The 12,926-nt window shown below is 32.5% G+C and overlaps 1 protein-coding gene and 1 pseudogene across 3 annotated transcripts; both read right to left on the bottom strand.

Annotated features, from left to right (window-relative positions):
• Positions 1–2,584: 2,584 nt before the first annotated feature.
• AT-HSFB2B (winged-helix DNA-binding transcription factor family protein) lies at positions 2,585–4,573 on the bottom strand. 2 transcript variants are annotated; one of them, XM_085712557.1, is made up of 3 exons: positions 4,468–4,573; positions 3,987–4,300; positions 2,585–3,878 (listed from the first exon to the last, which is right to left on the bottom strand). In XM_085712557.1, the coding sequence occupies exons 2-3, from the start codon at positions 4,233–4,235 to the stop codon at positions 3,030–3,032; spliced, it is 1,098 nt and encodes a 365-aa protein (XP_085568683.1). In that variant the 5' UTR covers positions 4,236–4,300; positions 4,468–4,573; the 3' UTR covers positions 2,585–3,029. The 2 variants fall into 2 exon arrangements, with proteins under 2 accessions (XP_085568683.1, XP_085568684.1); XM_085712558.1 differs by having other exon boundaries at positions 3,987–4,269.
• Positions 4,574–8,054: 3,481 nt separating this feature from the next.
• On the bottom strand, positions 8,055–10,044 carry LOC146919271 (uncharacterized; annotated as a pseudogene). The gene is made up of 3 exons (XR_015010711.1): positions 9,899–10,044; positions 9,459–9,588; positions 8,055–8,989 (listed from the first exon to the last, which is right to left on the bottom strand). The product of XR_015010711.1 is annotated as an uncharacterized LOC146919271 (transcript).
• Positions 10,045–12,926: the final 2,882 nt, after the last annotated feature.

The following is a 12,926-nucleotide window of genomic DNA, read 5'->3' as shown; positions in this document are numbered from 1 at the left end:
CGTTCGAGTTAGAGACAAAAGAAAGTTCATTGTCTCAAGAAAACTACCTAAAGAAGGTAGTTGAGAATTTCAACATACCTAACATTTCAAACTACCTAATTAAGATCACTAGTGTTCCCTTTGCCTCACAGTTCAAACTCTCAAATGTCACAGATGTTTCAGAAATTGACATATAATTTATATGGAGAAAGTTCCCATGCAAATTCCATTGATAACATAATGAATTATGAGGTATGCTCTAGGGCTGATATAATACATGTTATCAGTGTTACCAACAGGTACATAGGAAATTGAGGATCAACATATTGGCAAGCCAGGTGGGGGCATAGGTATTTTCAAGTAGGGATGAGAATAGGTCAGACCAGCCTACAGGGGCCTATGACCTAGCCTACGACAGGCTAGGCCAGACTTTTTTCTTAAATAGAGAAGGCCTAGGCTTTTTTTAAGTCTATTTAGCTTAAAAGGTCAGACCACAGGCCTCTCAAAAAGCCTCTTAAGCCTATTAGGCCAGCCTATTTAAGTAATATGAATAATATTATTTATTATTATATTATATATTGTACTTTGAATTAAAATATAAATTTGTAAACTTTTTTAATAATTTAAGCTTTATTAGTATACTTTAATTTTTTGCATGTATAAATGTATTATTATAAATTAGAATAGAAATATGATACAATATATAGTCGAATTTCCTAAAACCTCGTGTTGATTATCAAAAGAGAGTTTAATCTAATTGAACTATTAACTCGCTAGTTCATTTAAACTTATATCACATTGCTTATTTAAATATGTTCATAAGATATAGGTTTTTAAACAGGCTAGCATGCCGTATCAGGCTTTCAGAAGGTCAGACTTATGCTTTAAAAAAATATGGCATGTCAGGCTTATGCCTTATAAAGCCTAGCTCGACCTAACCTATTTCCATCCCTATTTCCAAGGGACTGACTATAAATGCAGGACTAGTGTGCTGCAAAAGTGCTGATAATACCAAGCCAGCTCAAGGCTTTAGTGACTCAGACTATGCAGACAACATGGACAAGAGAAGATCATTGACAAGTTATGTATTCACACTGTTTATTAGTTGGAAAGCTTCACCGCAGCACATAATAGTTTACTCGACTACTGAAGAAAAATATGTGGTACTTGCAGATGCTATCAAGAAGCAATTTAGGTTCACGGATTGGTGTCTGAATTGGAGTCTCCCAAGAAACAGTGTGCATTTATTGTGATAGTCAAAATGTTGTAAACTTACGCAAAAAGCAAATGCCCCATGAGAGAATCAAGCGCACATTGACAAAAGACTTCATTGCAGTAGAAATGTAAATGAAAAGGGTAATGCAACTTGTCAAAATCCACATCAGTAACAATCCTGTTGATATGCTCACAAAACCTATCACACTTATCAAGTTCATACACTGCTTAAACTTGCTATATATTGGTGTTGACTGATGAGGTAACCTGGAGCTCAAACTAAGAAGTACCAGAGTTGAAAATTATTTAGCCAAGATACTTAAGTTTGGGCCTTCTCTTAACCCTTCCTACTGCTTTGTTGATTAAGCTGATTCATTGACTTTTTGTACTTTCACACTTGAGAGAAAAGTACGGAGAATTAACAAAACATCGAGAGCGTGAATTTTTAGATTTGAGATCGAATTCATTAAGGGTGTTTTTTTCTTTTCGAGCAAGTCAAATTCATAAGTTTATAATCAGTAAAGTGTAACAATCAAATGCATAATATCTCCACAATTTCGGATTTCGTCTTCCAAAGGCAGGAGATTTAACACAAACGCTTAACAATTTTGGTGTTCTTTTTCATTTTCACATGGTCGTGTTTTACTACTTAGATTTTTTAGTCTTCAAATTGCAATTATTTTCATGTTCTTAACGATAAAAAAGTGCAATTGCATGCAACTCACAACTCCAGAACTGATTCAAAAAGATCAGGTAAACCTGATATATAATTTAAAAAGCCACCTTATAATTTGACCGTCTAATCTTAATTGAACTATCATCGATGTCCTAAATGTATGAATGTGAAAACTCCAGAATCTGAGTTCATCCATAACGGGTCAAATGGCCTCCATACAATGTCCTGTTTTAGTTTGTATTCTCTGAATCACCGGTCTCTATTCGTAACAAAGATTTGGTTTTTAAATAAAATTTCCTGTTAAAAAAAATTTGAACTATTTCGCCATCCTGTATTAATTGACTTGTTTTGACTATTCACCAATCACATAACATACTTGTTTTGATGGATGTATTACTTAATATGGGATTAATGGAGTACAAAATAAAATAAATCCCATTTTAGGCATAAATTACATAAGTTTTTGAAGTTCGTAGTTCCAGGTTTTACAAGTTGAAGGAAAGATAAATTATCTGAGGCAATAAACATAGTGTATGTGCAAAATAACTGAATATGTATATAAAAGCTACATATTAAAATTTAAAGGTACGACAAATTTGAATTAGTCTCCAATTCTATATCAATAATAACAACGAGTAAACGACAAATAATTTATTAATAAACAGTTCATTATTCATCGTTAACTGATTCAGAAATATAAATCACAACGACCACTTTTTCGTTAAATAAAGTAATACTATAATTATGTTACTTGGAAACAAAGTTGGTCCATAGGGTGGAAGCATCCTAGTACATGTATCAAATTAGAAAATATTGTGATTGTCACAACAAACTTTACATTGATTTAGCAAATCAGTTTGCATGTGTTGATAATCTTTCTCTAAGCAAAATTGTGGACAATATTGACTTTCTTTTGCATGATTTCATCACGCTTGCTTGAGCAAAGCATGGCTTTCACACACTTTGCTCAACAAGAAAACTAAATTATGAACAACATGCGAAGCAATAATATTATACAACAACATGAACTTTAAAATTCAAATCATGCCCTTGTCCAATGACACCAGCTAGTGTCTGTTAGCCATGTTCAAACATGGGTGTCATGTTTCAAATTTTAGGAGTCCCGACATAATCCAAATTCCAAACACGGCCTTTACCACTATTTCGTCAATTTCCAACGACGCTCTTGATCATCCGAGTCACCATCACCATCACCATCACGAGGTTCAGATTTCACATCCGATCCTCGATCAGTCTCCTGCGAGGATTGTGTTTGCATCTGCACTTGCATTCGAATTTGTTGATGCTGTTCCCGTTCCTCTCTCTCCGGTTCAACCTCATTCTCCGTCCTACATCGTTTAAGCCCAATTGAAACCCCAAACAGCTTAGGAACATGAGGTGCCTCAACCTCTGGTTCCATCAAACTCGTCGTCTCACATGGCACACCGCCAGCAGCTCCACCCACATTAAGCACTACATTTTCCTCAGCTAATGAAACATTCCTTATAGGCAAAAGATCCAAAATTTTCCCTTCTGTTACAACCACGCCCCGTGCCGTCGCAGCACTCGTAGAAGATTCTAACTGTCTACTAAAACCAGAAGCATAATTACTCATCATAGCAAGTATATTATTACAAAGACCTTTCAATTGACTTAGCTCATTACTCAATTGCATATTCTCTTTCTTAAGCCTTTCATTCTCTTCAACTAACTCCGGCGCAGTGGTGCAACTCATGCTACGCTGCACTGTAGCACCATTGTTCACCGCAATCGGAGATGAATTCGACGAAACCACCTGTTCATCACCAGAAGTTGCTGGAGACACCATTCTAACCGGTGCCGCCATAGCTACTGTTACAGTATTAGCTGCAGCTACCGCTGTCGCCATAGCTGTTCCTGCTGCCGGCAATATTTTTCTCCGCTGAATATCTCGAAGCAAATTTTTCTCGCCTCGTCGAAATCCGTCATTAGCAAATTCCCACCGGTCAGGTACAACTTTCCGAAATCCCTAGAAATAAACACAAAATTTAGAGAGAAAAAAAAATCCTAAAAAAGAAAGTAAAACAAAAGGAATAGAATACGATAAGATTAAGATTAAAGAGATTTAGTTAGTTACATAAGTATTGAGTTGACGAACGAAACTGGAGAAATTATTGTGTTTGAAATACTTTGGAAGCAAATCTCTAGCAAATTCAGCAGGCTTCCAAACTATGAAGCTTGTTCCATCTTCATTCCATGAAACCAAATCATCAACGGAAGAATCATCAACAAGTTGATACGTTTTCGTCAGAAACGGCGTCGGAATCGATCTCTGCGACTCCGCCGTCGCCGATTCACCTGTTTGCTCCACCGGTAATGTCGCCATCAACTTCTTTTCCAGATCTGTTCCTAATTACACCCTAATTTTTGTATCTAGTTCATAACTATTTCCTAATCAAACAAAATTATTATGATGTTAAATATGGTTTACCTATTCTAATCTAATAATCTATCTATATACTAAGCATGCATAATACGGTCAAAGATATAGAACAAAGTATGATATTAACTAAGGAAAATTAATTAATTGATTATATGGTGCGTTATTAATTGTTTACCTTGAAAGAGATGGAATGCGTTGAAATATTCTAACCGGAAACGGAGTCAGAAGAAGAAACTGCCACCGGCGACGGCGTTAGGTTAGCGTTTGTTTAGAGAGATTCTAGAAGTTTCGAAGGAGAGGATAGGAATAAAAAGGAGCGTGTGTGTTGGTGGGGTCCATAGAGAAGAAATAAGAAAGCGCTAGAAGGAAAATTGGAGAGATAAGAGATGGTGACGTGTGATGAAGTGAAGCCGTTGATTTGTCCGAATATGGCTGTCAACCGTTGATTTGTGGGATCCACTTTTCCTGAAGGTTCTTTCTTCTTCGTTCGTTTTTTGTTTATTGTTTTTTATTTAATTTTTCAATTTTGTCCAACGTTATCATGTACTTTGTGATGAACACGTGTTTCAATGTTTATGACGACAGTGGCCCACATCATGCACTTTCTTTGTAGCTGTGTGAATTTTGCAATACTCATATCAGATGGATGGATAAGAAAATTTATTCAAGACAAAAAGTTCAAAGCTTAGTGGTTTATTAATAGTACTTTCTCCGATTATATTTACAAAAGAAAATTGACTTTTTAGATACATTGAATAATGTATGTATATAGTCAAGAACCTAAACCAAATACATAAATTATTTAATGTATCTAAAAAGTAAATTGTCTCTTGTAAATAGGACTGGAGGGAGTATGTCATAAAATAAAGGGTGTTGCTAACCGGTACCCAAAACATTGGTTAAGGATTTTATAATTAGAAATTTTGTCTTATAAACATAAAATACAGTGGTTAAACATCCAAAACAAGCAAGTTTTAATAAAAAATGGAAAATGTTAACCAGTGCCCGGGGCACTGGTTAACATTTTCCATTTTTTTTATGAAAACTTGCTTGTTTTGGATGTTTAACCACTGTAGCACTAGTTAACATTCTCCTAAAATAAAGGGTCTTGTTAACCATTGTCCTGAACAAGTGTCTTCAGGACAATGGTTAAAGAAACTATAAATAAAAAAAATTTCTTGAAAATATAAGTTTTAACTTTTGATTAAATAATGATTACACAACTTTTTATAAAAAAATTATTTATTTTGATTGTTTAATCAAAGCCACGAGGGCACCGCTTAACATTCTCCTAAAATAAATTCCAAAAACTAGTTCTTTTTCCATCAGAAAAGAACTCAAAAAAGTTTTTTTTTTAACCATCCAATTTATGAGCCAATAGAATCTGATGATTTAAAATTTGATCGAAAAATAAGTTAAGTATGAGAGAAAAAAATATCTAAGAATTGAATTTACGGATTCTCATGGACAATTCGTTTTTGTGGAGTTCATTGATCATTTGAATCAATTGTTTGATTAATTCGTAGAAGCTTTGATACCACAAATGTAAGATCAAAAAACAACATTATTGTTTGCGCCGTATTTATATATGGTATATAAAATGTTGTTTATGAAGATTTGTTTTACCATCTATAAAGGCTTAACGTCGTAGCTTGTTACTCGTTTGTCTTTCACTCACGTGTAATTTTTTGTATACGTATAAAAAATAAATATATTGATTGTTAATTAAAAAATCATATCAATGGTTATAAAATGATGATTTTTTGACAAATAAAATGATTCATTTTTATAATCGATGCATTTTTAAATAGTAATTTTTATATCATATTTAACGTATTCTTTTTTAGGGTTTTCAATATGTTTATGGTGAGTGGAGTCCTCCACCGGTGGGCTGGGTGAGATTGAAACGAATAGATCTTTATAGAGATGGTGGTCATATTGGTTGTGGTGGCATCATTAGAGGAAGCGATAGTGAGTGGTTGGAAGGTTTCTCTAAGTATATTGGAATAGGAAGGGTCTATTTGTCCGAATTATGAGGAATGTTGGAAGGGCTCATGTATGTTAGAAGGTTGCAATTTTGATTTATTGAGTTGCATGTTGACCCCTTAGTTGTTGTGAAAGCTATCACTTCACATGGGCATGGTAGCCGAAGAGAGAGGTTGCTAGTTTGGAAGATTAATCTCTTGCTTGCACTTGATTGGGAAGTTGTTGTTCGCCACTCTTACCATGAAACAAACCAATGCGCAGACCCTTTAGTTAGCTATGGTTGTTCAATGGATTCTAGGATAAGTTTCTTTGATAATTTCCCTAGCAATATTAGTCTTCTATTGCTTTCTGATTTGATGGGGAATTCTACCCCAGGTGTAATCTCGTTGTAATCTCCTTCTTTTTGGGTTTAGGCCTTCATTGTTATTAAAAAAAATGTGTTTTCATTTATTGGCGAAATATATTTCCTATTCAATAAGTTAGTTAGTATCTTTAATGAGGTTATTCGATTTAAAAATTAAGACGACCATGAGTCTTACTGGGTTCTAGAAATTAAGCAAGACAATCACGAGATTTTGTTTGGATTCTCTGATTTGGGGAAATATGGTTAAAATTGTTTTTTCTCTCCTCATTTACTGGGTTCTTTGATTTTTAATCATATTCCAATATATGTTTTATAATGGAATTTGAACAACTTACTATTTTGAGTTGGAACATTAGATGTGCTCTTAGTCATAAGGGTCGACGACATGCTAAGGACTTGGTAAGGAAACATCACCATCTCTTTATTTTTCTTATGAAAACTCATTGTCCTTTCTCGAAAACATCAATATATTGGAGTTGTTTGAGTTATGATATATGTGCTATATCTGAAGCATTCGGTCTTTCGGATGGTATTTGAGTGCTAAAAAGTAGCGGTTGTGATTATGACATTATTGTGATAGATGTTTACTTTCAAGAAGTCATCATTTGCATTAAAAAAGTTGATTGCATATGGTTTTGCTTTGTTATGTATGCTAGCCCTCAATTAGTTAACCGCGAGCAGTTATGAAATTATCTTATTTCTCTTCACCAAGATATTTCGAGTCCTTAGGTAATGATAGAAGACTTCAACGAAATCCTTCTTCTCTCTGAGATAAAGGGAGGTATCTTTACGGTTAGATAGACTCTAAAATTTTCTTCCATGATGGAGCGGTGTAATCTTATTAACCTTGGAACTACATGTAGTAGCTATACTTAGACTCGTAAGGATTCTGAAGATTGCTAAAATGTTGTACAGGGCTCTTGGTGGTTTGTGTGTGGCATACTATTCCAAAAACATATGTCAAGAACTTGATGCGTCGTTATTCCGACCAATGTTACAAGTGTTAATAGAGTTTACAGTGCAGTGGCACATAACCTTGCGTCCTTGATAGTTTGTCTAAAGTTGATGGAAATTGTTATTGGGTGGCATTCCCGAACCAATTTTTGGAGGTCTATTGTAATTATCTTTCTTCTATTCAATGAATGTCATATTTCATGAGCAGAAGTAGAAAAAGAAAAAGAAAAAGAAATCACTTTCTAGTCAATCAAGCAAGAAAAAACAAGAAAAAGTTGTCATTTTTCCTTCCACTTTCATTTTTTTTTTTCCCTTCACCATTCAATCCAAAATTTTGTTTCACTTTCTGCTCTCTATCACTTTTCTTCTCCTTCACCCTCTGTTTGCAAACCAAACATGGAATTAATAACTAACAAACACATCATGTCACTATCTATTCATTTTCTACGTAACAATTAACATATTATTCTTTAACTTTATTTCCTTCATTTTCGTTTTCCAAGCAAAGCCTACACGTATCCAAGAAAAATGAAAAGAAAAAAAAAACAAAACAAAACAAAACAAAACAAAAAAGAGGATAGTTTAGGGAGAAAGTCTAGTCTTTAGATATCACTACATGAAAGTTTGTGATTTCTGTTAAGCTTTACATATAAAATATTACATAGTCCATCATTCCATGGCATTTCTAGGAAGGAATGGAACAAATCCTTGGTTGAGTTTTAAATTGTCAAAACCAATTACACATCATGCTTCAGGAGTTGAGACACGTTGCTTTTGTTATTGCTTTCCATTCCAACTTGAACTTTCTTCTCATGATTAGCCAATTTTGAGTAGCTCAAATAGGAACACTATCAGATTCATTACCAGCAATAAACTTTGAATCTGAAAAAGAAACTCTTTGCCATTTGGGAGAATTATAGGCCTCATAAGTAACAGTACTAGAAGGAGGGAAACAATCCATATTTGTAGCAAGCATGGACATCGACGAGTTCGAGTTCGTGTGTTTAACCGCAAAGTTGGCATGGTCTTTGCAACCTATAACTGTTTGCATCTCATTTGGTAAATTAATCAATCTTCTTTCACTTTTCTCTGAAGCCCTAGGAGTTGCCATGCCAAAATTGTTTTTATCAGATCGAAATTCCTCTACAGAAGCAGTTTGAATAACCATTCTAGCTGGGAAGTTATCAGCATTGTGATTCAACCAGTTACTTTGCTTGGGAGAGACCATTCCAATTAAATTTTGATCCTCAGCTTAAACAAATCAAGTGCCAACTTTATTAGAAAAAAAGCAGAAACTGGAAGGGGAAACATCCATGTCACACCAAGTAGGTGATGCTGCCTACTTCTTTTTCATTGAGCTGTTCCAATGATTTTTTTTATAGCATTGTCACTCCTGGCTTACCCAAATGATACAGAATTATCACAGTTCATTAGATATTATGAACATATGATTCTGCTTCATAAATGCATGTATATTTATCAATAGCTCGAGTATAATTGTTCTAATTTACGTCTTCTCTGATTTTCGAGGGAGAGGACATGTGACAGAACTAATAAGTTGTTGAGAAAAGCTAACTGAATTTAGAAAGTATATTCTTTAAAAAGTCAATACATTTAAAAAAAAAATGATCATTTAGTAACTGGATTTATAATTTAAATAAATCAATCCAGAAAATGTGTTGTAGATGTGTTTTGCTGACAGTTCTTAACATAAAGGTAAACTTAGGCACAAAGTAAAAATGAACCATTCAATTAAGTTGTCATTTTTTTCTAAAATTAACTACTAATATTTATGCAGGTTTTGAAGCATGTATTTATAGAGTGCAGGTTGAAAATCCTGCACAACAGTATTAGATAAGTACCTTACAGGAAGAACCCTTGCAATTTCTGACAATTTACTGCCAAATATTTGGTGATAGTGAGCAAGTATGGATCCCTCCACTTCCGTCCATGCACCCTTTTTTTATTGCAGGATCAAGGTTATTATGCCACCTGAAAAGATTACCTAGTAGTTTATATTCTGGCAACATGGTATATAAGAAACATACATATAAACTATAGTTATGTAAAATACAATATCTACAATTCGATACAGCAACTGAGGTTATCTAACATATGAATATAAGATAAACAATCTGATCCAAAGCATCCAACAGCAAAAGGCTATGTCAAATTGTTTATTTGCACACAAAATTTGTCATTTGCAAAAGAATAGAAATACATCGAAAAGAATAAAAGATGAATATACAAAATGCTTTCATCTCTTGACATTGGGCACTTACTAACATCTATTAGTGCTTACCTCTCTTGACATTGCTTTCCAATACGACCTGGCATGGATTTGGCAATAAAAGACAATCTCTTGAAACCATACTTTTTCACTAGTTCAAATAGGGCCTCATCCTCCGGAATAGTTAAATACAGAAGGAGGCAACAATCATCATCATTTCAACAAGCACAAGGGGTGTGGTTATGGTGCATAAGGAGATCCTTATGCACCGTGCATAATTGCTTTCTACACCCAACATAATTGCTTTCTACACCTCAAGTGAAAGCTTAATTCTAATAAGTAGAGGTGTCAATAGAGACCCAAATTTCAAAGCCCACTTAAAAAAGCTCCCACCAAGCCCACTAAATTAAAGCCCCATATTATAATTTTTTTCTTAACAATTTATTTATGCAAAATAGTTTATTCGAAATAGTTTATTTATGCAAAACAACTTATTAGAATGATTTTTTAAAAACCGCTTATTCAAAACAACTTATTTATGCAAAATAGCTTATTCCGATCTCATTTTAAAAAGCAACTTATTCAAAACAGCTTATTTATGCAAAACAGCTTATTCGAAACAACTTATTAGGATCACTTTTTTTAAAACCGCTTATTCAAAACAACTTATTTATGCAAAACAACTTATTTGTGCAAAACAGCTTGTTTATACAAAACAGCTTATTCCGATTTCATTTTAAAAAACAACTTATACAAAACAACTTATTTATGCAAAACAACATATTTATGCAAAACAACTTATTCAAAACAGCTTATTTATGCAAAACAGCTTATTCGAAACAACTTATTTATACAAAACAACTTATTTGTGCAAAACAGCTTATTTATACAAAACAGCTTATTCCGATTTCATTTTAAAAAACAACTTATTCAAAACAACTTATTTATGCAAAACAACATATTTATGCAAAACAACTTATTCAAAACCGCTTATTTATACAAAACAGCTTATTCGAAACAACTTATTTACACAAAATAGCTTATTTGTGCAAAACAGCTTATTCAAAACAACTTATTTATACAAAACAACTTATTTGTGCGAAACAGCTTATTCAAAACAGCTTATTTATACAAAACAACTTATTCCGATTTCATTTTAAAAAACAACTTATTCAAAACAACTTATTTATGCAAAACAACATATTTATGCAAAACAACTTATTCAAAACAGCTTATTTATGCAAAACAGCTTATTCGAAACAACTTATTTATACAAAATAGCTTATTTGTGCAAAACAGCTTATTCAAAACAACTTATTTATACAAAACAGCTTATTTATACAAAACAGCTTATTCCGATTTCATTTTAAAAAACAACTTATTCAAAACTACTTATATATGCAAAACAACATATTTATGCAAAACAACTTATTCAAAACAGCTTATTTATGCAAAACAGCTTATTCGAAACAACTTATTTATACAAAATAGATTATTTGTGCAAAACAGCTTATTCCAAACAACTTATTTATACAAAACAACTTATTTGTGCAAAACAGCTTATTCAAAACAGCTTATTTATACAAAACAACTTATTCCGATTTCATTTTAAAAAATAACTTATTCAAAACAACTTATATATGCAAAACAACATATTTATGCAAAAACAACTTATTCAAAACAGCTTATTTATGCAAAACAGCTTATTCGAAACAACTTATTTATACAAAATAGCTTATTTGTGCAAAACAGCTTAATCATAACAACTTATTTAAACAAAACAGCTTATTTGTGCAAAACAACTTATTTATACAAATCAGCTTATTCCGATTTCATTTTAAAAAACAACTTATTCAAAACAACTTATATATGCAAAACAACATATTTACGCAAAACAACTTATTCAAAACAGCTTATTTATGCAAAACAGCTTATTCGAAACAACTTATTTATACAAAATAGCTTATTTGTGCAAAACGGCTTATTCAAAACAACTTATTTATACAAAACAACTTATTTGTGCAAAACAGCTTATTTATACAAAACATCTTATTCCGATTTCATTTTAAAAAACAACTTATTCAAAACAACTTATATATGCAAAACAACATATTTATGCAAAACAACTTATTCAAAACAGCTTATTTATGCAAAACAGCTTATTCGAAACAACTTATTTATACAAAATAGCTTATTTGTGCAAAACAGCTTATTCAAAACAACTTATTTATACAAAACAGTTTATTTGTGCAAAACAGCTTATTTATACAAAACAGCTTATTCGAAACAACTTATTTATATAAAATAGCTTATTTGTGCAAAACAGCTTATTCAAAACAACTTATTTATACAAAACAGCTTGTTTGTGCAAAACAGCTATTTTGCACAAAATAAGCTGTTTTGAATAAGCTTTTTATGAGTTAGAGAGAGAAATGAGTATGGATTATGAGTTTCTTTACTGGAACGTTGTTTAACATGTTATACACTGAAATTATTACTGAAACCATAATTATGGTTTAATGGTTTTGATAATCATGTATGTGAAACCAAGATAAATGTGTAATGATTTTTAATGAAATTATTATTGTTTGATGGTTTTGAATAATGATTAAGATGTTATACACTGAAATTATTACTGAAACCATAATTATGGTTTAATGGTTTTGATAGTCTTCTATGAGAAACCAAAATAATTGTCTAATGGTTTTGCTATGGCTATGGTTTCTGTGAGTTGGTTTCAAAACCATTTTGCTGTGGAAATGGTTTCCGTGAGTTGTACTCCAAAACCATTTTGCAGTGAAAATGGTTTCCGTGAGTTGTACTCCAAAACCATTTTGCAGTGAAAATGGTTTCCGTGAGTTAGACTCCAAAACCATTTTGCAGTGAAAATGGTTTCCGTGAGTAATGCTAACACCAGATCCGAACCGGATTGATCATAAACAACACAATTCATCACAACATTCTCAATAATTCATCAAATCCGAATTCCAGCTTATACCAACAGATTTCACATCGAATCATTTCCCAATTCCAGTGAAAATGGTTTTGTAATAAAAAAATTGTGATAAACATTTAAATCATTATTAAGTAACCACTTAAT

The sequence above is a fragment of the Medicago sativa genome, chromosome 5, assembly GCF_051527215.1.
Source record: "Medicago sativa cultivar Bolivia chromosome 5, Bolivia_mono, whole genome shotgun sequence".
Lineage (NCBI taxonomy): Eukaryota > Viridiplantae > Streptophyta > Magnoliopsida > Fabales > Fabaceae > Medicago > Medicago sativa.
The sequence above is the reverse complement of the archived record's forward strand: the minus strand, read 5'-3'. Positions and strand labels throughout refer to the sequence as shown.